The sequence below is a fragment of the Semicossyphus pulcher genome, unplaced genomic scaffold (genome assembly GCF_022749685.1).
Source record: "Semicossyphus pulcher isolate SPU_LCO1_2020_fin unplaced genomic scaffold, fSemPul1.0.p SCAF_24, whole genome shotgun sequence".
NCBI classification, from domain to species: Eukaryota; Metazoa; Chordata; class Actinopteri; order Labriformes; family Labridae; genus Semicossyphus; species Semicossyphus pulcher.
The window spans coordinates 9183463-9204476 of record NW_027211698.1 but is presented as its reverse complement, the minus strand read 5'-3'; the positions used below and the strand labels follow the sequence as shown (position 1 = coordinate 9204476).

At 43.1% G+C, this 21014-nt stretch overlaps 3 protein-coding genes and 4 non-coding genes across 7 annotated transcripts in view; 5 read left to right on the top strand and 2 right to left on the bottom strand.

Moving 5' to 3' along the window:
• The window catches only part of LOC138603735 (cilia and flagella-associated protein 47-like), a 51419-nt gene extending 45255 nt beyond the window's left edge, over positions 1–6164 (bottom strand). Inside the window, exons 1-17 of the mRNA XM_069675632.1 lie at positions 6021–6164; positions 5140–5297; positions 4914–5029; positions 4656–4794; positions 4353–4437; positions 4117–4257; positions 3797–3966; positions 3335–3441; positions 3022–3251; positions 2734–2938; positions 2389–2617; positions 2158–2310; positions 1856–2018; positions 1670–1766; positions 1343–1559; positions 1028–1272; positions 803–933 (exon numbers count right to left, since the gene is read on the bottom strand). Of these exons, the coding sequence (XP_069531733.1) occupies positions 803–933; positions 1028–1272; positions 1343–1559; positions 1670–1766; positions 1856–2018; positions 2158–2310; positions 2389–2617; positions 2734–2938; positions 3022–3251; positions 3335–3441; positions 3797–3966; positions 4117–4257; positions 4353–4437; positions 4656–4794; positions 4914–5029; positions 5140–5297; positions 6021–6164 (2730 nt within the window). The remainder of the gene's footprint in view (positions 1–802; positions 934–1027; positions 1273–1342; positions 1560–1669; positions 1767–1855; positions 2019–2157; positions 2311–2388; positions 2618–2733; positions 2939–3021; positions 3252–3334; positions 3442–3796; positions 3967–4116; positions 4258–4352; positions 4438–4655; positions 4795–4913; positions 5030–5139; positions 5298–6020) is intronic.
• trnad-guc (transfer RNA aspartic acid (anticodon GUC)) lies at positions 3504–3575 on the top strand. The gene has a single exon. It is a non-coding gene; the product is annotated as a tRNA-Asp (tRNA).
• Positions 6165–11123: 4959 nt separating the features above from the next.
• nufip1 (nuclear FMR1 interacting protein 1) lies at positions 11124–14860 on the bottom strand. Its single transcript, XM_069675572.1, has 10 exons — positions 14550–14860; positions 14251–14336; positions 14072–14173; positions 13928–13990; positions 13761–13837; positions 13584–13676; positions 13315–13493; positions 12711–12845; positions 11801–12048; positions 11124–11705 (listed from the first exon to the last, which is right to left on the bottom strand). The coding sequence occupies exons 1-10, from the start codon at positions 14797–14799 to the stop codon at positions 11268–11270; spliced, it is 1671 nt and encodes a 556-aa protein (XP_069531673.1). The 5' UTR covers positions 14800–14860; the 3' UTR covers positions 11124–11267.
• Positions 14861–15536: 676 nt separating this feature from the next.
• On the top strand, positions 15537–19768 carry nop58 (NOP58 ribonucleoprotein homolog (yeast)). The gene is made up of 15 exons (XM_069675235.1): positions 15537–15661; positions 16128–16204; positions 16318–16370; positions 16643–16767; positions 16847–16983; positions 17178–17242; positions 17338–17472; positions 17580–17725; positions 17929–18055; positions 18239–18402; positions 18490–18624; positions 18718–18779; positions 18867–19018; positions 19105–19229; positions 19310–19768. Exons 1-15 carry the CDS (start codon positions 15617–15619, stop codon positions 19373–19375), a joined length of 1614 nt encoding a protein of 537 aa, XP_069531336.1. The 5' UTR covers positions 15537–15616; the 3' UTR covers positions 19376–19768.
• LOC138603813 (small nucleolar RNA SNORD70) lies at positions 16401–16488 on the top strand. Its single transcript, XR_011309267.1, has one exon. It is a non-coding gene; the product is annotated as a small nucleolar RNA SNORD70 (small nucleolar RNA).
• LOC138603815 (small nucleolar RNA SNORD11B) lies at positions 17775–17857 on the top strand. The gene has a single exon (XR_011309269.1). It is a non-coding gene; the product is annotated as a small nucleolar RNA SNORD11B (small nucleolar RNA).
• Positions 18089–18171, top strand: LOC138603816 (small nucleolar RNA SNORD11B). Its single transcript, XR_011309270.1, has one exon. It is a non-coding gene; the product is annotated as a small nucleolar RNA SNORD11B (small nucleolar RNA).
• Positions 19769–21014: the final 1246 nt, after the last annotated feature.

Below are 21014 nucleotides of genomic sequence, written 5' to 3'. Positions count from 1 at the left end.
AAATTAAGTGAAACACATGGAGCTGCTACTTTTTTGTTGCTCTGTGCAAAACAAACTCGCCAGTTTCTTGTTTTCAACGACTAATCCACAGGAAAAGTCTGATATCACATTAGTGCAGCTCTTCAACAGAGCACACAGAGAACTGGCGTTAACTGTAAACTGTAAACAAGCTCGAAAGCTTCCTGTCGGCACACGCAACCTCCCGCGGTGTGTGCTGCAGGTGTAGCCGCTTAAAGTAACCGCTGCCCTCTTTTTATACAACCACAGTGTTAACCAGCACCGGGACGCTGTTACGAGAATACACTCACTTGTAATCCACCTCCCTCGATCATCCTGCCGACATGATCTGTGACGGCAGCAGCTCCGAGGTGGCTTATAAGTGAGAGTATACCGAGCAGACACGCAGAAGAGTGTTTACTTTTAGCGGCTACACCTGCACGGCGTGAGGTTGTGTGTGCCGACAGGAACAACAGGAAGTAGGAGACTTACGTTTTTGTTTTCCAAAAGTTAGCGTCCAAAACAATAAGTATGATTGTTAATTGCTTATATGGACATGAAGACACTGCGTTTATCTGGTATAATTCCCTGTATTTCTTCTGACATGTTTGTTTTGATAAATGTATCACCTCAATAAATACTGAGCTGACTAAGGTTTTCTTTGACCAGCTTTCAAGTTGCAAACCATAGATGGGTGGTCCAGAAGTGGCCTAAGTTGCAGGAAATCTCAATATTGCAATCAATGTTATCCTGCAAGCCTCAGCTAACCACAGCAACTCCTCTCTTAATCTCTGCTAAAGCAGACCTTTGCGACGCAGTGCAGGCGTTGCGCGTTGCCCTCACGCACGCAGAGGTCAAAGTCTCCTTCTGCAGGGGAGGAGAAGGAAGGATGCCACACCACCTCGCAGTCCAATTCCCTGTAAGGCTCCACTGTGCCTGCGGAGCGAGGGAGCAGATTAGTTGCATCAGCTTTAATTCAAACGGATTAATTAACTAAAAGTTTCTTAAAGACACAAAGCACTTTTAGAACCTTTAGCAGGCCGGATTGAAAACAGGATGCCACTCTCTGTGACTACCGGTTTCCATGTGAACTCTGCGGCGTGGTTTCGAGGATTTCGAAGTGTAACTGAGCTCCTGTATCCTGATTGGGCGAGCAGATTGGGGGTGGGGCGAAGCACCAGCTGGGTGGTTGACAGCTCCAAAGCCACAGGAACTACTTTGGCCTGGACTAATATCTGACCAGAGTGTTGCTGGTTCACCGAGTAGGACACAGGTCTGGAAGAAAGAAAGACGTACGTTTAGATTTAATTTTATACAATTGCGCCGAGTTGTTTCCCCAACCAACCTGTAGAAGGGGCCCTGTTTGCTGCTCTGAAACGTCAGGGGTAAGGTGTTGCGGGAGTGGGGCGGCAGGACGTGGGAGAGGGGCGAGGAACCCTGCAGCTCGGGGCAGTCCACCGCCAGCTGCACCCAAATGAACACTGACAGGTGATTGATCAGCTCCAGCTTCTCGACACACACCGACTGCGCACACACCTCGCCGAAATCCACCACTAACGGACCTAATGAGGAGAGAGTGAGACTTGTATCCAGCATGTAAATTCTCAGAGATTAATTAAACACTTTGTGCTCTTTTATTAGAAAGAGTGACTGTATGCATTAAATCTCTCACCTATTTCAACTTGGTAGAGCTCCTGAGCTGTAAGAGTCCTGTTGCAGTCTGCCACCTCCTGGCTGATAGAAGGAACTGCATGCATCGCCTCTGATACCTACAGATTATGCAAAAAGTAAACTACACTGAAGTTGCTTTTTAAATATATTAAGGGACTCTTTAAATTGTTAACACCTTCAGCCTGACCTGGCTGATGACCTGCTGTGTGGTTGCTGGAGCATTGCCGTAGTTTGGCTTGGTCTCTGAGATCTTACAGCTCTCCAGGTTGCTGATGCGGAGTGTCGGGGGAACGAGCCCTTGAGAGGGAACAATCCCAATATCCACATCGTCTTCCACTTTTTCCTGCTGTCTAAAAAGAAAGGACATTATTTATTGTCTTTTAACCAACTTTTTTCCCCCCACGACAGGAGGTCCTTAAGCTCGAGCCCTGACTGTAAGCTTGATATAGGCCTTCAGGTTAGCACTCCGAATACTCTCAGAAAGCCTACCTCTCCTTGATCTTCTCCAGGCGAGTTTCTCTAAGCTCTTGGATGAAGTCTTTGTAAACCTGTCGATGCCGCTGCCTCTGCTCCTCCTCTTCCTCTGTAAACGAATAGTCGGTGTCCACGTAGCGATAGCGCTGCACACCAGTAAAGATGGTCCTGAGAAGACACAATATAAATCTTCACTATTAGCGTTACGTTTCCAGTTTGCTGTCAGTCTGTAACTTTAAATTCTACCTGTACTGTCTTCCCGCAGAGGCAGGCCTGATGCTTGCTGCCTGGTCGTTAGGAAAAGCCAGGAACTCCTCCCCCTCAGTGCTCTTCCTCCTCTCTCTGCGGTGTTTATGGAGTCGAGTTTTGTCCGCGCTTAGGACGGCTGCGTGCGCCATGCCCCGGCATAAGGCGAGGTCACTACATCGAACGTGAGGCTGTGATCCAGTGGGATTGGTCACTGCTGGAGTGATGCCTGTGAAGCAGCCCAACAAAGCGGGACAGGTATCAAAATCATCCAAAGTCAGATCTGTTAGTCACAGACGAAGAAAGGAAGTATCAAGAGGAAGACATATTTTGAACAGGATTCACCAGGATTCAGTTGAGGCCCGGGGTGTGTGGTCTCACTGCAGCAGACAGCAGACAACTCTAGAGTGATGGTGTGGAAGCTGCAAAACTCAAGCCCAGTGTCGCCATCCTTGTTGCCACCTCTCTGAACAACATGACCCAAGACGTCCAGCTTCTGCAACACCCGGAAGCTCCCTTGCTGCCGTGCAGTGAAAGACAGAACTACATCCTGGAGGAGTGCGACAGAGAAGAAAACATTCACGCCTCTACTTTTCTTTTTGAATAAATAACTGAATCGATCCTCGTCCTCACCTGGCATTGTCCGGGGGAGATGGTGCCAGAGGAGGGCTTTGCGGCGAAATGCGCTAACTTGCGGAAGCGGAAGGTGACGGGAAGTTGAGGGCACAGGTTCCGCAGCACACACATCTGGTCGATTCGTCGGCCCGTCACACAGGTGGGGAAGCCAAATCTGTGAGAGGGACTGGGCACGAGAGACACGGGCAGCCCGGAGCCTGTCACAGCCAGCTCCACGCTGCTGTTAGCTGAAGAGACACAGAAAAAAATCCAGTTGTATCTGTCTATAATTATTATTTAACTACTGAAAAGTAGGATTAGAGTGTGTTACCATGACAGTGAGTGAAGCCATGTCTGCTTCCCACCGACTCAAACAGCAGGAACAGGCAGTAGTCTTGCCGGCTGGCTGAGCTCTCACGCTTCCTTGATTCATTTGTACTGAAAGACAGAGGAAGCTGTTTATGTACAAACACCACAAGAGGCCTCTCTTTCCAAGCTGCTCCTCGTTAGTATAGTGGTGAGTATCCCCGCCTGTCACGCGGGAGACCGGGGTTCGATTCCCCGACGGGGAGTATCACTTCATTTTCCCCTCTCTCTGCCTATGAAATGTTCCTTTACATTGCTTTAACCTTAATGTACATGATTTCTACTGTGTAATCACTCAACACATTACACAACAGTTGATTTGTCTATTAGCATGAGTAAGTATTCATGCCGACATGAAAATCAGTTTGAAATCATCTATTTTTTCATGGATGTAAAGCTCACACAGACACATTCAAAGAGAGGTTACCTCTTACAGACGGGGCTGAAGCGAATAGCCACAGTTGTTTTATCATAGGGTCCCAGTCGACCCTGTTTAGGGACAAAGTCTAAGACCTGAGAGACGTCTCCGGTGGATGGGCTGCACCTCGACATTCTTTCCAGCAGGGCGGCGTCTGTGCTCTTCTGGAGGTCCGTTCCCTGCAGAGCCGTCACAGTCAAAGCATAACTGATTGACTTATTCTTTCCTGGGTACTTCACCCGACCACCTACAGACCATTCAATATCTAACTATGTTTTCACCTTAATACAAACATGCCTCTCTGCACAGCAGCTGAGCGCATCACTCACCCCCTCAGTCCCAGCAGCAGTACTCTGGAGCAGGCAAACCCAGTCACAGGCCTGGGGCGCATTATTTCTAAGAACCACGTTCTCCACATGGGACGTCCCAAAGTAGACGGGTCCAAACCACAGACTGGACAGTGGCGCCCCCTGTGAACAGAAATAAGTCCTTTACATGGACACTATTTACTGGGGATTTGAAGGATTAATGGAGAGTAAGTACGATATAAATTCCCCTGAATTACCTGCAGGTCAAAGACCTCAAGGTGCTGGTCGACCACCTCTGCTTTAATTCTGAGAGTGACAGGGGAGCGATTCTGGAGTTTGACCCTGGGACAGAAGGAGGGTTCAGTTGAGCCCTCCCTTTGCATTTAAACTTACATTCATATTGTTGTCATAACCCACTAAATATTATGTTGGTTTGCAAGCTTTAGTAAACATCTTTAAACTAAATTATGTGACTCAGCATGTAGTGTCAAATCCCTTAAAAACATGCAATCATTGTTCACAGTTATCTATCTATGACTAGTGTTATGAAGTATTCTTACAGAGCCCTTTCTTCAATCTGCCGGGGTCTGTCAGTGCGCAGTTCCACTTTCAGCCACTGGGTGGCGCCAGCTGCTACGACTCCACTGCAGGGAGAGAGTCTGACTGAGGGGTCTCCGTTGTACTGCACGTGGTACAAGCCTTCACACACAAAAACAGATGCACATAAATAGAAATGCATTTCCTCGCAAGGGGGAGGGTATTATAATAAAGTGACAAAGAGAAAATTGCTTTATGAGTGCAAGACACGCCTGATTTACCTGGAGCTGATCCCTGATTGGTTATAAGGTGACGTTTGCTGATCACCTGACTGCTGGCAGCAACGCAGCCAAAGTCTACCACTGAGTCCATTAGGAGGGAACAAGCCCTGGGAAACCTAGAGCAGCACATTAAAAAAGCAAGAGTGTTAAAATGTTAGTGGGGATGTATGCGTGCACATTTGTCAGAGGCAGTGTGTGTGGTCCTACATCTCTCTAGCCTGCTTACCCAAGCAGTGGGACTTTAATGGTCTGCACGTCATTGACATGAATTAGAAGGCAGTCTCTGACCTCCTCCTCTTCCTCAGGAGTGAACTCCAGCAGGCCGCTTACGGACAGACCAGACGCCACCACTTCTGCATAGCTAGATGCTGTGAACTTGAACAACTGCAGGGAATAAGAGTGTGAAAAGAGGGGGAGAAGGCACCAATCAAATGTGCAGAAACAACCACTTTGTTGATATAGTCTGATTAAAGCATCAACACTAAATATAGGCATCTTCTAAGCATTCATCTAATGCCGATATGTTCCGCCAATAAAACAGCGCTATAATTATGCATAAATGCACGATGATTCCCTAATAAAGCTTTGATAGTCTCTACAATTAGTTGGGAAAAAACATGTGCCTAATATATATCGACAATAAGGGTTGGAAATATCAGCATATTGGCAAAAAAAATCCAATATCGTGCATCCCAGAAGAAGAAATAGAGGGGCAACTTTAGAAGAAAGGAAATGTTAAAATTATCTCGAAACATTTTATACTCCTTTAAAATGTAAAAAAAAAAAAAAAGCCATTATGTTAAAAACTTAACAAATTAATAATTATAGTCCCTACTTTCAAAATTGTTGATAATACCATTTAGATAGATAGAATAGTGTTGAAATTAATGAAGATAGTTGCATCAAATCAGTGTCCGTAATTAGCTTAAATTATAGTGAGCTAACTACCTGTTAGCTAACATCGTTTATTGCACGAGGTGTTAGCTTCCCTTAACAAGCCTTTAAGCTAGCGCTGACATAAATGATTTGTAATTAACTAGCCTAAGCACATAGTTTATTCTATAACTCCATATTGTTAGTTGTTTAAATCCCTCAAAGTTAACATACCTTTAATGCAGGCCTTTCAATACAAATTTTTGTCGAAGTTTTCCCCACATTTGTTGCCCTGACTGTCATCTTGTAAACTTGCCCGACTTTCACATCGCTGAACTCGACGACCGGTGGGTCGACTCGAACACAACTTCCAGCCATGTTATTACTTTAGAGTTACTACTGACTGTCACTCGCCAAACAATGTATACATTTCGTCAAATTAACCTGCATTTAAAACTATTTATCGTGCACTTTTGTCCTCTTGCTGACTCGCATACCGATAGTCAACTTTACCGTTGCTACCCTAATGTTAGACATTACACAGACGTTGACAGCTCTGGTGGTTACCAGGCGACGACTCATGAGGTGCGCTCGTTTTATAACCCTGGGCAGTTCAGGTGGACGGTGCAGCTTTTATTTAATAGTAAAGCTTTATATACAAACAAAATAATATTATTGTATAGGAATGTATGTTTTTGTACAATTTCAGTTAACGAAATATTTTTTCACTGCTAGCTTTAGTTAGTAATTTCTTTTAACATATTTTTGTAACTAGGTCTCAGATCCACTGTTATCACAATAAACCTGTCTATCCTCTATATAGTCAGTTCCACAGAACCCGCCTTCGGACAGAGGTCCAGTCATTTTTTCTGTTCTGGAGGAGAAGAATAAAAGCAAATGTGATTGTTAATCATCACTCATGTTGTAGCTACTACCTGGAAATTAAACGAGCAGGAGGAAGGCTGAGAGTTAGACTAAAGCATAAGCATACTTTTTTTCTGACATCTTCCTGTTTAGCCTGCTCCAGGATCATATTTATTGATCTATTCAAAAGCAGCACAGTGTCTTCCAATATGCAAATGCACTTTCTGTTTCAAGGCTGTTTATGCATTCAGGAATGTATTCTAACAATATTTCCATTCTCGCTGAGTGTGCAGAGAACTGCTGAGCTGACCTCCAGGTAGAAGCGAGGGCTCTCAGGCATGAGGGCAGAGATGGCCGAAGTCATCGCTAAGGTCACTGAGCAGGTGTTGACGTATAAGCTTGTTGGGGAGAAAAGATGCACATCGTGGACCTGTTAAGAAAGCTGCATAAGACACCTTTGAACATTAGTAACCATAACCCCATGCAGTAAAGACTGTCATCTTTTAATATCTGCAACAAGTTTGGTTACTAACAACTTGACATCATTAAAGCAACAAGACAGAGTTGATCACAATGAATAAAAGAGGACAAGTGTGGAGATCGCTTCAATTTTTCATGACTTTTGTTTGTTTTTATTGTTTGTTTGGGGTTTTTTTTTCAAATTAAGAATGTGGGAGGAAACCAGAGCACCTGGAGTAAACCCTAGAAAAAAAGTAGAGAAAGGGAAATAGGGGAGAGCCTGGGCCTAAAGTTAATTGGGAATGGGCTCATAAAGGAGCAACGAATCAACGTCTTCTAATTTCAATGCTACCAGAAAGTATTTCATCGGCAATGATTTCAGGTAAATACCAAATATCCACATATATTACTCTGGTAAAATATGCTTGCATTGATGCTTGGACACTGGGAAAAAAAGCTGCTATTCTTTTTAGAACACTGGAGAAATTCATTATTTCTATATCTATGAGCTTGGTGATACGTGTTAGAGTTCCTGCTTTGGTCGTGGAATAAACAGCTGCAATTTTGGCCCAGGCTTTAGAAAAAAAAGTGGCAATCCCCTCTGATCTGCTGCCAGCAGGCTGTAGTGTGTCCAAGCTGAGAATCTGATGATTCACGGTGATGACGAGAGCTGGGGGAAGAGGTTCATCCCTCTCACTACTACTACTCTGAATGTCAGTGCATCTGTATATGAAGGTTCTTTCCATCTCGCGAGTGTCGCTCTCTTCAATGAGACAGAGAAAGCCTCTGCAGAGGAAAGCATCCGGATGCAGCAACCTGACATCCACAATCCTTTTAGCTGACAGGTCTGTCTTTGCTTGGGTAGGTACTTCATCACTGCAAAGTTGGGGGAGAACCATTTTTGCTGTGTTAAGCCAAGGTGAATTGGGACGATCAAGTCCCAGACCAAGGACGATGAGGATAGCAAAAGCTGTGTGAATGTAACTGAAGAACTGCATGTTGGCAAATAGTTTAAAGTATTTCCAGTGAAATCTGCACAAAAGTGGAGGATCAGTCGAGTAAAACGTCTCAGTGTGTGAGTGAAGCAAGTGCTAATGGCAAACACAATGACTGTTTATGACCTTTGATGATCTTATATATATGAGCAGACATCAAAGGCATTCTACGTCATAGAACATGAGACGTGACGTCAGGAGTGCATTTTTTGTAAATCGGGCTTCTGGCGGCTGCCCGATCCATTCTGCACATGCGCAGAATTGAACCTCTGTTTTTATGCCTTTTGTCGGATCGACATGGGCTCTCTGAGTATGACACGCTTCACGAGCACAAAATCAAAACAAAAGGAGACACCACCTTGTGGCGCTATTCAGTACTGCCGCAATACTACAATTACTAGACTGCTTCAAAGCTGCTCTGTAGCTCTACTGTAACAACGTCAATATTGAATACGGAGTAAAAGTTATGAACGGTTGCTTAGCACCCCATACGCATGCGCGTTGACTAGTATGTTGTTCATATTGATCTTGAACTAAATTCGAGACGCTGTATCTTTTGTACCAGTGAGTGCATCTTTCGCTGGAAAATTACACTCAGTGCTTTTTAAAGGACAGTTTTTACTAAATATATTAATACACTTTGCTGGGAGCTCTTTTTAACTACTGCAGTAACTATCTATACTACTATATCTTATCTATATCTTACTACTATATGCTAGCTTGTCCTTCTGTGGTGGAATTAAAAGGTTTAATAAGGATTTCTTCTCAGTTCCTCACTCAACTCCTGTTTAGCCTGCTCCAGGATCATATTTATTGATCTATTCAAAAGCAGCACAGTGTCTTCCAATATGCAAATGCACTTTCTGTTTCAAGGCTGTTTATGCATTCAGGAATGTATTCTAACAATATTTCCATTAGCGCTGAGTGTGCAGAGAACTGCTTAGCTGACCTCCAGGTAGACGCGAGGGCTCTCAGGCATGAGGGCAGAGATGGCCGAAGTCATCGCTAAGGTCACTGAGCAGGTGTTGACGTATAAGCTTGTTGGGGAGAAAAGATGCACATCGTGGACCTGTTAAGAAAGCTGCATAAGACACCTTTGAACATTAGTAACCATAACCCCATGCAGTAAAGACTGTCATCTTTTAATATCTGCAACAAGTTTGGTTACTAACAACTTAACATCATTAAAGCAACAAGACAGAGTTGATCACAATGAATAAAAGAGGACAAGTGTGGAGATCGCTTCAATTTTTCATGACTTTTGTTTGTTTTTATTGTTTGTTTGGGGGTTTTTTTTCAAATTAAGAATGTGGGAGGAAACCAGAGCACCTGGAGTAAACCCTAGAAAAAAAGTAGAGAAAGGGAAATAGGGGAGAGCCTGGGCCTAAAGTTAATTGGGAATGGGCTCATAAAGGAGCAACGAATCAACGTCTTCTAATTTCAATGCTACCAGAAAGTATTTCATTGGCAATGATTTCAGGTAAATACCAAATATCCACATATATTACTCTGGTAAAATATGCTTGCATTGATGCTTGGACACTGGAAAAAAAAGCTGCTATTCTTTTTAGAACACTGGAGAAATTCATTATTTCTATATCTATGAGCTTGGTGATACGTGTTAGAGTTCCTGCTTTGGTCGTGGAATAAACAGCTGCAATTTTGGCCCAGGCTTTAGAAAAAAAAGTGGCAATCCCCTCTGATCTGCTGCCAGCAGGCTGTAGTGTGTCCAAGCTGAGAATCTGATGATTCACGGTGATGACGAGAGCTGGGGGAAGAGGTTCATCCCTCTCACTACTACTACTCTGAATGTCAGTGCATCTGTATATGAAGGTTCTTTCCATCTCGCGAGTGTCGCTCTCTTCAATGAGACAGAGAAAGCCTCTGCAGAGGAAAGCATCCGGATGCAGCAACCTGACATCCACAATCCTTTTAGCTGACAGGTCTGTCTTTGCTTGGGTAGGTACTTCATCACTGCAAAGTTGGGGGAGAACCATTTTTGCTGTGTTAAGCCAAGGTGAATTGGGACGATCAAGTCCCAGACCAAGGACGATGAGGATAGCAAAAGCTGTGTGAATGTAACTGAAGAACTGCATGTTGGCAAATAGTTTAAAGTATTTCCAGTGAAATCTGCACAAAAGTGGAGGATCAGTCGAGTGAAACGTCTCAGTGTGTGAGTGAAGCAAGTGCTAATGGCAAACACAATGACTGTTTATGACCTTTGATGATCTTATATGAGCAGACATCAAAGGCATTCTACGTCATAGAACATGAGACGTGACGTCAGGAGTGCATTTTTTTTAAATCGGGCTTCTGGCGGCTGCCCGATCCATTCTGCACATGCGCAAAAGTCAGAGCATGCGCAGAATTGAACCTCTGTTTTTATGCCTTTTGTCGGAGCGACATGGGCTCTCTGAGTATGACACGCTTCACGAGCACAAAATCAAAACAAAAGGAGACACCACCTTGTGGCGCTATTCAGTACTGCCGCATTACTACAATTACTAGACTGCTTCAAAGCTGCTCTGTAGCTCTACTGTAACAACGTCAATATTGAATACGGAGTAAAAGTTATGAACGGTTGCTTAGCACCCCATACGCATGCGCGTTGACTAGTATGTTGTTCATACCGATCTTGAACTAAATTCGAGACGCTGTATCTTTTGTACTAGTGAGTGCATCTTTCGCTGGAAAATTACACTCAGTGCTTTTTAAAGGACAGTTTTTACTAAATATATTAATACACTTTGCTGGGAGCTCTTTTTAACTACTAGAGTAACTATCTATACTACTATATCTTATCTATATCTTACTACTATATGCTAGCTTGTCCTTCTGTGGTGGCATTAAAACGTTTAATAAGGATTTCTTCTCAGTTTCTCACTCAACAACTGCAAGTTATACAAAACAGCATTATGTATAATGCAGTTATTATTCAATGAAATAAACCATTTATTGAAATGTGAATTATCCATACATTTTATGTGATTTATTTAACACGAAAAAATGTTTCCTCAGTACAAAGTACATGTTAGAAAAATATAACTGGATATAGATTGTTAGTCAATAACATCTCATAAAAAATAAGAGTCTTTACAAAAAAACAACAACTTAAGAATAATTTACATCAACAAAATCCGATGAATCCATTTGAGACAAGATTTTACATAACAGCACCAGGGCTCTCCCATATTTCATCATCAAAAATATTAGAGGTAGTTGTGACGCTGTGGCAGTCTTTCGCAGCATTCTGGATGAAGCCTGCCGCCTGCTCAGTATTCTCTGCTGGGTTCACATGATCCTTAGATGGTTCCGAGCATACCTGATCACTCTGCAAAGCTTGGTCCTGAGAGATTCTTGTTTCTAAATCATCCTTACTTCCACCTTCAGCTGATTCTCTCTTGCTAAGAACTGGAGAAACGACTTCTGGCGGATCTTCCTGCCTCCCCTCACTCTCTCCATTTGTAGCGGGTGTAGCTTTATCCGTCATCCTCTCCTGGTTCTGAGGTTTGCTTTCCAGGCCGAAGAAGTTGTTTCGGACAACATAACGCACGCACTGCAGGAGGACATTCCTCTCGTGACGGACATCTGGGGCTAGTAACTAAAGAGAATAAAAGAAAATAGAGGGGAGATACAATATTTTCAAAATAAAATTCTCTCAATTTAGAACCCTGGCTACCCTGGATATCTTCTTACCATCTCCAGTAGAGTGGGACGTCGTGTCTGTGGTGTATCTTGGTATCCTCCTCTACCACCTCTTCCTCCCCTACCTCCTCTTCCTCTCCTGCTGTGAGGTGCCTGAGGGGAACAGCCCGGCTGAAACACTCTTGCGGTTTCTGTACCTAGGGCTTTAGGGGGTCCTTTGCCCTGGGAGTGTGGCAGTACTGTGTTTAGGAGAGCCTGGTTTTCTTGCACAAGGTCTTTGGCTCTCTGAATAGGGGTGGCTAAAACACATGGAAACACAGCAGTGAAAAGATGGTGGTATTAAGTGTTAAACTGTTGCATGCTATTTCCCAATGTGTATTTTTTGTGTCAATGTATCTCAACCATAGACTGTGTAAAAAGATGGAGGACATGACAGCTCCCTAAAAGTCAAGCCAAAACCTCTCTATCGCCCCCTGTAGACTGGCTGCAGTATAGCTCATAAAGCCCAACTCCTCCATGTTAACAGATGGGACATGAGTCAAACTATAAAATCAAAATACACGCCAAACTACTGCGCAGCTCTGGCTCCAAATGACGTCACCATTGCATTATGGCAGCGCCTGTCACGGGGGCTATTTTTGCTTCGATTTCTTACAATGCGAGCAGACGGAGACGCGTCCTCCATCTTTATATACAGTCATTGCTATGAACGTATTCTGTTTCATGTCCTTGTGTAATTTTTTTTTGCAGACATGCAGCAATATGTAACGTCACCAGAATTAAACCAAGCCTGTCTTGCATCCCGTTAGCTGTGGCGAAGATAAATACTCAGATCCAAAGATTTTTCAATGTGGTTATTCATAAAGACATTGCATTGGCTTCATTTTAAGATTTGGGACCAATGTGGGACTATTTTTTCATGTTGGATTGGTATTCAGGTTGAGGATGGATTTAAACTCACCCTCTGGTGCTTCATCACTTTCACTCTCAGTCATGGAGCCGTAGTTTGCCATCAGGGATCCCAGGGCTGAGCTCATCTGTTTGGGAGCGATAACCACACTACCAGCTCTGGACTCTGGCTCCTCTTTGTCAGAATCTGAAAAACGCAGGAAATGTTATCATTACTTTTTTATTTATTTGTTTATTCTTACAGGGGACAATGCATAGCTTTTAAGCTGTACCACAGTTAGCTAAAAGCTAATTTGCATCTGTAGTCCCTGGGCAGGAAACAGAGAATAAAAACACAATTACCAGACAGTACACGTTCACTTTACAACAACGTGATTTTACAACACAACAACAACTGTTTGCGTTAATGTGTGATGGGTACATGATTGGGTTGATTTTAGCCATGATTTAATCTTGCATTTAAAATAATTAAAACTGCAGCACTCTCTTACATAACTTGGTACTGGAACTTTGTAGCTCTGATAGAGAAAGCTGGAACGCACAGTAGCCTCTGTAGGTCTTCCTAGCTGTCCTCCCATTATTTGAACGCAGAACTTCTTGTTACGTTTGTCCAAAATAAAGACAATGTCATGGATGTGGATGGACGTCTCACTCACCGTGGTCACTGCTGGCCAGCGCTCCCAGTGGATCCACCTCTCTGCCGCGCTGGATGGCGGGCGGAGGCCTCTCTGAAGCACTACTCTCTGGTTGAACACCTCTAGGGTGTCGCCCGTGGAACCCTCTGTTACCCCATCCACGACCTCGACCCCTTCCTCGGCCTCTGCCTCTCATACGCCTGCAAGTAAAACATTAGTGCGTGGATTTAGATCGGATTAGCTTCATGCAAACAAATGAGTGTTGATATAATAACAGAAAATACTTGTACCCAAATTGAGCTGTATCTAGAACTGCTCCCGTCTCCTCCCGCACCTCCATCACCTTTCTCTTCTTTTCCATGTTTTCAAGTGTTGGATAGTTTCTTGAAAAGGGTTCAAAAACAACATCATATAATATGTAATGTCATTAATAGATCAGAAATCAACAATCTGTTCTAAATACTGACTTGCGCCTCTCCTCTCTCCACTTTGCAATCTCATCCGGCGTGTCCAGCTTGATTCTTTTAGTGCCTGGTGCGTGGGTCTGCAGCCAGGATATAAAAACACAGGCATAAAAAATAAGGAAAATACTGAAAGTCCAAGTTTCAGATGCACGGCGAGTTGTTTCACTTACATTCTTCCAGTGGATGCTGACTAACTTCTCATGGGCCATAAAGCTGCAGTCAGACACAGAGCACTACAGAGGAGATTCAGCGGAAGCAGTCAGAAAAGTTGCATGATAAACGATGTATGTATTGTGTTAAATGTATCTTATTACCTTGACGTGTTGTGAAACATGTTCATCATACTTCTCCTGGATTTTGAAGCCCCGGTCACAGGTGTCACAAAAGTGGGAATACTCTGGTTCCTTCTTGTTTTTCTGTCGTGGGTTATAGACGGATAAGTTCGCTATATAGCTATTAAGGTCATTTTGATCATAAGTTAAGGGGGAGTTACCTTTTTCCCTTGATTGTTTGGGCCTCCGTTATTTTGTCTTCCACCTCGATGTCCACCTTGATGCCATTCGCGACCAAAGTTTTGACCTGAAAACAAGATTGAAGTCAGAGAGATGACAGCATAACCAAACCAAACATGCCAATATGGGACATGTAGAATACAGTGGTTTTGAACATCGACCTGTACTACGGACTTAATGTCTGATATTTCCAATACCAGTAACGATGTTGATAGTTGATGAAGTTTTAGTAATTATAATGTGATTTAAACATCACCAGACTACTGTCCAGGTTACTCACCGTACGGACGGTTAGGTCTGTAGTTTCCACGGCCTGATGAGAAGCCAGACTCTTCACCAGCCCAGTGATTCCATCCCGCCTGGCCGCTCTGGTCGCAGCTGGGCTCGGAAGGCGTCTCGCTCCAGCTCCACATGCTGGGGTGGAAGTTGCTGGAGCGGGGCTGCTGCTGCTGCTGCTGCTGGAACGACTGGATAGAGTTCGGAGGGGGACAGCCGAAGTCCGGCGGAGGATAGTGTCCCGGTTCATTCATCTTGCACACCCCGAGTTCTTTCTCAGCGCGGACAGTTAAGTCTGTTTGAAATAAAGTCAGGTTCCTAGCCACGCAGCTCTCACATGTGCATGTTTTGCTCTAGTTTACGCGTTCGTCACTTCCGCGAGAACAGGAAGTACATTAAAGAAATTAAAAAACGACAAAATATACACGACAGCTTTCATACAGATGTTATACTTTTGTTCAATTTCTATATATAAAGCCCATTTGCAACATTTTTCATAACTTAAAAATAAAAAAAGCAAGTTTGTGACACATGTCGTGAGCTTTAATGTAAAGCTCATTATGGGTTGCCAGGTGATGAAAAGAAAACCGTAAATAATTTATTTATCAAAGTATAGATAAATGTGGATAAAGTAAAAGGATACTCGATATGTTTTGAAAGTATTAGGACCGTATAAAGTCTATATGTAGGAATTATCTGTCATAAACCCGTGGCACCCGTTTTTATTAGCCAATACCTCTTTGCTTCCTTTTGCTAACTTAAACATAAGTATGCGGTATTAAATATATACATTTAATCATTGCTAATTATTATAAATAATTCAAGAAATAAAAATATGTTTGGAGTATTTTTAAAATCAGCTGACATATGAAAAGTTCAAAAAATGTACATCTGGTATTTGGGTGATAGCGACTCTGGGTCTGGCAACCCATAAGTTTCCGGTACTCTCTCTCTCGCCGCATGTGCTTCAGACAGTGTGGGAGCAGCAGCGTGGTGACTGTGAGGAAAAACTGAAGGCTCTCTGCTTTAGAGAGCGCAAAAACTCTGTAAATTAACTGAGTCGCCGCCAAAATGCTCGTTTTATTTGAGACCGCAGCTGGATATGCCATATTCAAAGTATGTATTCGGTTTTTATTTCCTGTCACTTACAGAGAAAGAGAGATTTTGCATTACCTACTTGAGTTAGCTTAAGTTAGCTTCACCGTTAGATACCAAACGCATACGTTATCAGTAGTAGTAAACGTAATTGTCAGTGAAATACATTAAAATTAACTGCTAAAATTGTATTAATGTATGTGTATTTGTATTAATTAATTTATATTTGCTTGTGCACGAGCGGCTTTGCTTAAGCATGAGCTAACACTGTTAGCAGTGGAGGCCTTGTAACCACGTGTGCATGTTGAGGCTGACTTCAGTAAATGCCTCTACTTCTTACCACTCAACATTCACGTGCAAATTGCAATTTAAACATATGACAATTTGAGATGTTAAACTTTTATCCGCACACATTTTACATACCCGCGTTGCCTTTTGACTTTTATAACGCGTGACAACTAAATTTTAAGCCTCTGTTATATTTCAGGTCCTCGATGAATCGAAGCTGCAGCAGGTCGACAGCCTGTACAAGGAGTTTGAAACTCCTGAAAAAGCGAACAAAGTGTAAGTTTTGCTGCAACATGCCACCACACAGAGCAGCTTCAACCAGTAAGGTGTCATTGATTGGTTTAGTAGATGAAATGTGTCCTGATTGTTGTTTGTGTTGTTCCTGCCAGTGTGAAGCTGAAGCACTTCGAGAAGTTTCAGGACACAACAGAGGCCTTGGCAGGTAATTATGCATGTCTTTCTGCACATGTGTACACATGTGGTCTATGATGCATTTCTGTGTCTGATTAAAACATGAGGCATCCTACAGTATTCGTCACTACCACTGAGACCATATTAATTCATATTCCAAGTAGTTTAGAGAGGTAGTAGGCCCCTTTTTGTCTTGAAAATATGAGTTAGATTGTATGTTAATGATCCCCCCTCAGGCATATGAAGTTGTGTGTTCCCATGGGTAGTTTTTTTAAAGCAAGGTTCTTTTCCCCTCTTCCACAGCTGCCACCGCCCTTGTTGAGGGTAAAATCGGCAAGAGTTTGAAGAAGGCGCTGAAGAAAGTTGTTGCCAAGGAGGCTCACGAGCAGCTGGCCATCAGCGATGTGAAGCTTGGTGGAGTCATCAAAGTAAGTTAACATTTTACATCACAAGTAATCAGCTGCTGTACTTCAAATGCAAGCGGTTCTAACGTGTCCTGGTTTTCAGGAAAAGCTGGACCTGAGCTGCGTCCACAGCCCCGCTGTGGCTGAACTGATGAGGTGCATCAGGGGCCAGATGGAGAGTCTCATCACTGGGCTTCCTCCGAGGGAGATCAGTGCCATGTCTCTGGGGTTGGCTCACAGGTTGGTAGCACGAAGATACAGTGTTGAATAAATAAATGCGACAGCTGCCGATGATTACACTTGCTGTCTGAAACTTCCTGTAGATTTTCCTCAGCATTCGTCACTACCGCTGAGGCAGCGGTCTCTATCTTGGCATAGAATAATTGTTAAAGCTTTGCATGTGAAATAACTCATCTTATGTTTGTGTTCTGCAGTTTATCCCGCTACAAGCTCAAGTTCAGTCCAGACAAAGTGGACACTATGATCGTGCAGGCCATCTGTAAGTCATATTTCACATACTGCAACAATTGATTTTTCTCCCTGCATTTGAACATGAGGTGTGACTTCGATTTTTTTCCCCCTGCATCTCTTCAGCCCTTCTTGATGACCTGGATAAGGAGCTTAACAACTACATCATGCGCTGCAGGGAGTGGTACGGCTGGCACTTCCCCGAGCTGGGAAAGGTCATCACAGACAACCTGGCCTACTGCAAAGCTGTCCGTAAGATCGGTAAGAAAAATATGCGCATTACAGTTAAAAAACCTCTTCAATGATTTAGAGTTGCATAATTAAAATGCATAATTAAAAGTGATGATAATCCTGAGTGACTCTTTCAGGTGATCGCACAAACGTGGCAGGCTCCGATCTGTCAGACATCCTCCCCGAGGAAGTCGAGGCCGAGGTTAAACTCGCCGCCGAGATCTCCATGGGAACAGAAGTGTCGGAGCAGGACATCGGCAACATCAGGCACCTGTGTGACCAGGTATGTGTGTTTCTATCATCCTATACGCTCACACACATATACCTGTAATTCCCAGTAATGATGATGACGACATATGTCTTTTTCCTGAAACACACATGTGGGTTTTCAGTCACTACCTCATCTGAACTGTTGCTATCTTTAGAAAGTTAAGTTATTTCTTTGATTATCTGCTGACTAAAAATCTTCCTTCCTCTCTTTTTAAGGTGATTGAGATTTCAGAATACCGCACTCAGCTGTACGACTACTTGAAGAACCGGATGATGGCGATCGCCCCCAACCTCACGGTGATGGTGGGCGAGCTGGTCGGCGCCCGTCTCATCTCTCATGCAGGTAAATCGCAGAGCAGCGACTGTGCGAGAACCAGCCGAGCGGTGATGATGACGACATCTTGTCACTCTCCTGATCATGACTGATGCTTTTAAGTCACTACCTCATCTGAGCTCGAGTTTAGGGGCCAGATGGGCAGGTGCTCGTGAGAGCACTGTGTTTACAAGTCTGTTTTGTGTTATTAAGGTTCCCTACTGAATCTGGCGAAGCATCCGGCCTCCACAGTGCAGATCCTCGGAGCGGAGAAGGCTCTGTTTAGAGCTCTGAAGACGCGCAAAGACACCCCCAAGTACGGTCTCATCTACCACGCCTCCTTAGTGGGTCAGACCACCGCTAAGAATAAGGGCAAGGTATGTTTGGAAAGAGCACCCACCACGTGATCTGATCTGTAAGGTGGATGGCTTGAAAATTGATCTTCTCCCGTCATATCTGTCCAGATCTCCAGAATGCTAGCAGCTAAAGCAGCCCTGGCTATTCGCTACGATGCCCTGGGAGAGGACACAAACGCAGAGATGGGAGCAGAGAACCGCGCCAAGCTGGAGGCCAGGCTGCGCCAGCTGGAGGAGAAGGGAGTAAGTACAACCACCATAGAAGTTTATTAGAGAGGGGGTGTTATGCTGTTTCACATTTTAACAATTTAATCTTGTCCCTTTTTCCCCTCTCAGATCCGAAGAATCAGCGGAACAGGCAAAGCAATGGCAAAGGCAGACAAATACCAACACAAGAGGTGAGTAGCATCAAACTGCTCTGGTCTAAGGATGCTATATTTTACACATGGAAGAATAGTGTTAAAGCCCCACTTTCCTCTTTACAGTGAAGTCAGAATGTATGATCCATCGGGCGACTCTACTATTCCCTCCACGTCAAAGAAGAGGAAGTTTGAGGAAGTGGAGGAGGAGGAGGCCGAAGAGCCTGAAACGCCGGTGGTCAAATCCAAAAAGGCCAAAAAGGAAGCAGTAGCAGAAGGTGGGTGGAAGGAGCAAGAATCCGATCACGTGTCGTTTGTGACGTCGGTACGATTTGGTTTACAAATGTGTCTGCGTGTTTTACAGCCATGGAGGAAGAAGAAGCAGCAGAGGAGACCCCCAAGAAGAAGAAGAAGAAAAAGAAGGACAAGAAAGCGGAGGCTGAGGAGGAGGAACCAAAGGAGGTGGAGGAAGAGGTAGCGGCAGCAGAGGTAGGAGTTTGTCCATCAGAGTTGTGACGCATTTCAAAGTGTGGAATCTGTGTTTTTGCTCACTTTTGTTTCGTCTGCAGTCGACAGAAAAGAAGAAGAAGAAGAAGAAAAAGAAGGCGAAGGAAGAGGAGGAAGACGACGACTGAAAAGATGGAGAGTGTATATATTTTCTGTTCTAGTTTTTATGTCATTTTAGTTTTGTCTCAAACATTTATATCAAATATGGGCAGTGCTGTATTTTTTGCCTATTTGTGGACATAAGAGTTAATTTTAAGAGCGATTATCATTCGATCTCCTTTTTATAACGGTAACTGTTATTTCAAGCAAAGAACAAGAAAAAAATCAAAGTCTTTATTTTGTATTTTAAAGATGTTATAAGTTTGTAAGCTACTATCCTGGTTTTATGTTGATTTTTATTGGTGAACACTTCTGTATCAGACGTATAAAAATCAGCACAAAGTTATGATCCCACCATTCTCTCTTTTATTGTCCAAGACTGTAAACATCTGCCCTGGTGAAATAAACATTTTTTGCTGTAATGGACTGATTTATTTTTAACTACAGCTATATGGAGTAATTTATTTTATAAAGAACCGCAGTGTGAGCTGCAGCTTCGAAGCAGTAAAATGCACCCTAACTCTTCAAACGTGGACGACATGTCGAAAGAATAAATTCATGCCATTATTATGTAGTTGCCAGTTGTGGCCATGATGGGTTTTATGTATTTAACCAGGAAGTCACTTAAGATAAAATCTCTTTTCCAAGGGAGACCTGGCCAAGACAGCATACCAGTTAGTTTCAATAAAGAAACGATAAACAGGAAATCATCAAATACACAAGGAAAAGACTAAATGAAGCGGTTACATTTTTCAGAAATATGGACTGTTAACATGGCTTTAAATTGTTCCAAGGGGACTAGATTTGATGAAGTTTGGTCTGCAGACGGTTCCAAGTCCAGGCAGCAAAGTAGGAGAGAGTTTTTTTCCTCGCTCTGTACAAACTCTTGGAACCTGGTGAGAGAGCCACCTAGTGGAACGGAGTTGAAGACTACGGGAGGTCTGTGTCAGGAGGTTACATTTATAACCTCTGTTGAGCAAGTTTGTAACGGGTAATATAACTAAATATAAAACAAATTATAAACTATATTATTAGAGATGCATTAGTATGTAATCGCTTTTATCTTACAGCTAGTAAAAGTCGGGCTTATTTTGATCGCTTTATATAGTTCTATGTCGGAATTAGGGTTTATTGACACATACAAGGAATTTGACTTGGTGTTTAGGTGCAGAACAATTAACACAGAAGCAGAATAAAGATAAGTAAAAAAAACTATTAAACAGTAGTACTCCTAGTGTCAGGGACCTTAAATAGAATTTAAAGTAGACATTAACAATTTTAAAAAATGCAATATAATACAAAATATGTAAAACAGGTGTAATCAAAGAGCTGTGCAGATGTGCAGGTATGTACAAGATGATGGTAGTGCAAACTTTCAACAGTATAACATTTGAAATAGTGCAATGTAAACATACAGTATATATATAGTCCAGTATGCGTTAATGTAACGCATACATCTGAGTTAGAGAGGCTGAGAGTCCAAGTCATGTCATGGGGGTGGGGTGGGGCCTCGTTGATAAGGCTGGCAGCAGATGAAACTTCATATGAATAATCAAAATCTGGTAAGTAACGGGTATCTTAATCTGTCAAATTAGTGTTGTAAAAAGTTTAATATTTGCCTACAAAATGTAGAGTGTGGAAGTAAAAAGTAGAAGTAGGTTAGAATAG

Excerpts from the sequence above, each read along its gene's own strand:
- nufip1 (XM_069675572.1), bottom strand. The coding sequence starts at position 14,799 with ATGAATGAACCGGGACACTATCCTCCGCCGGACTTCGGCTGTCCCCCT. Across the intron at positions 13,838-13,927 it reads TCAGCATCCACTGGAAGAAT|ACCCACGCACCAGGCACTAA; the intron begins GTAAGTGAAACA and ends TCCTGGCTGCAG. Across the intron at positions 13,677-13,760 it reads TGGAGAGAGGAGAGGCGCAA|AAACTATCCAACACTTGAAA; the intron begins GTCAGTATTTAG and ends ACCCTTTTCAAG.
- nop58 (XM_069675235.1), top strand. The coding sequence starts at position 15,617 with ATGCTCGTTTTATTTGAGACCGCAGCTGGATATGCCATATTCAAA. Across the intron at positions 16,205-16,317 it reads CCTGAAAAAGCGAACAAAGT|TGTGAAGCTGAAGCACTTCG; the intron begins GTAAGTTTTGCT and ends TGTTCCTGCCAG. Across the intron at positions 18,056-18,238 it reads CCGTCTCATCTCTCATGCAG|GTTCCCTACTGAATCTGGCG; the intron begins GTAAATCGCAGA and ends TGTGTTATTAAG.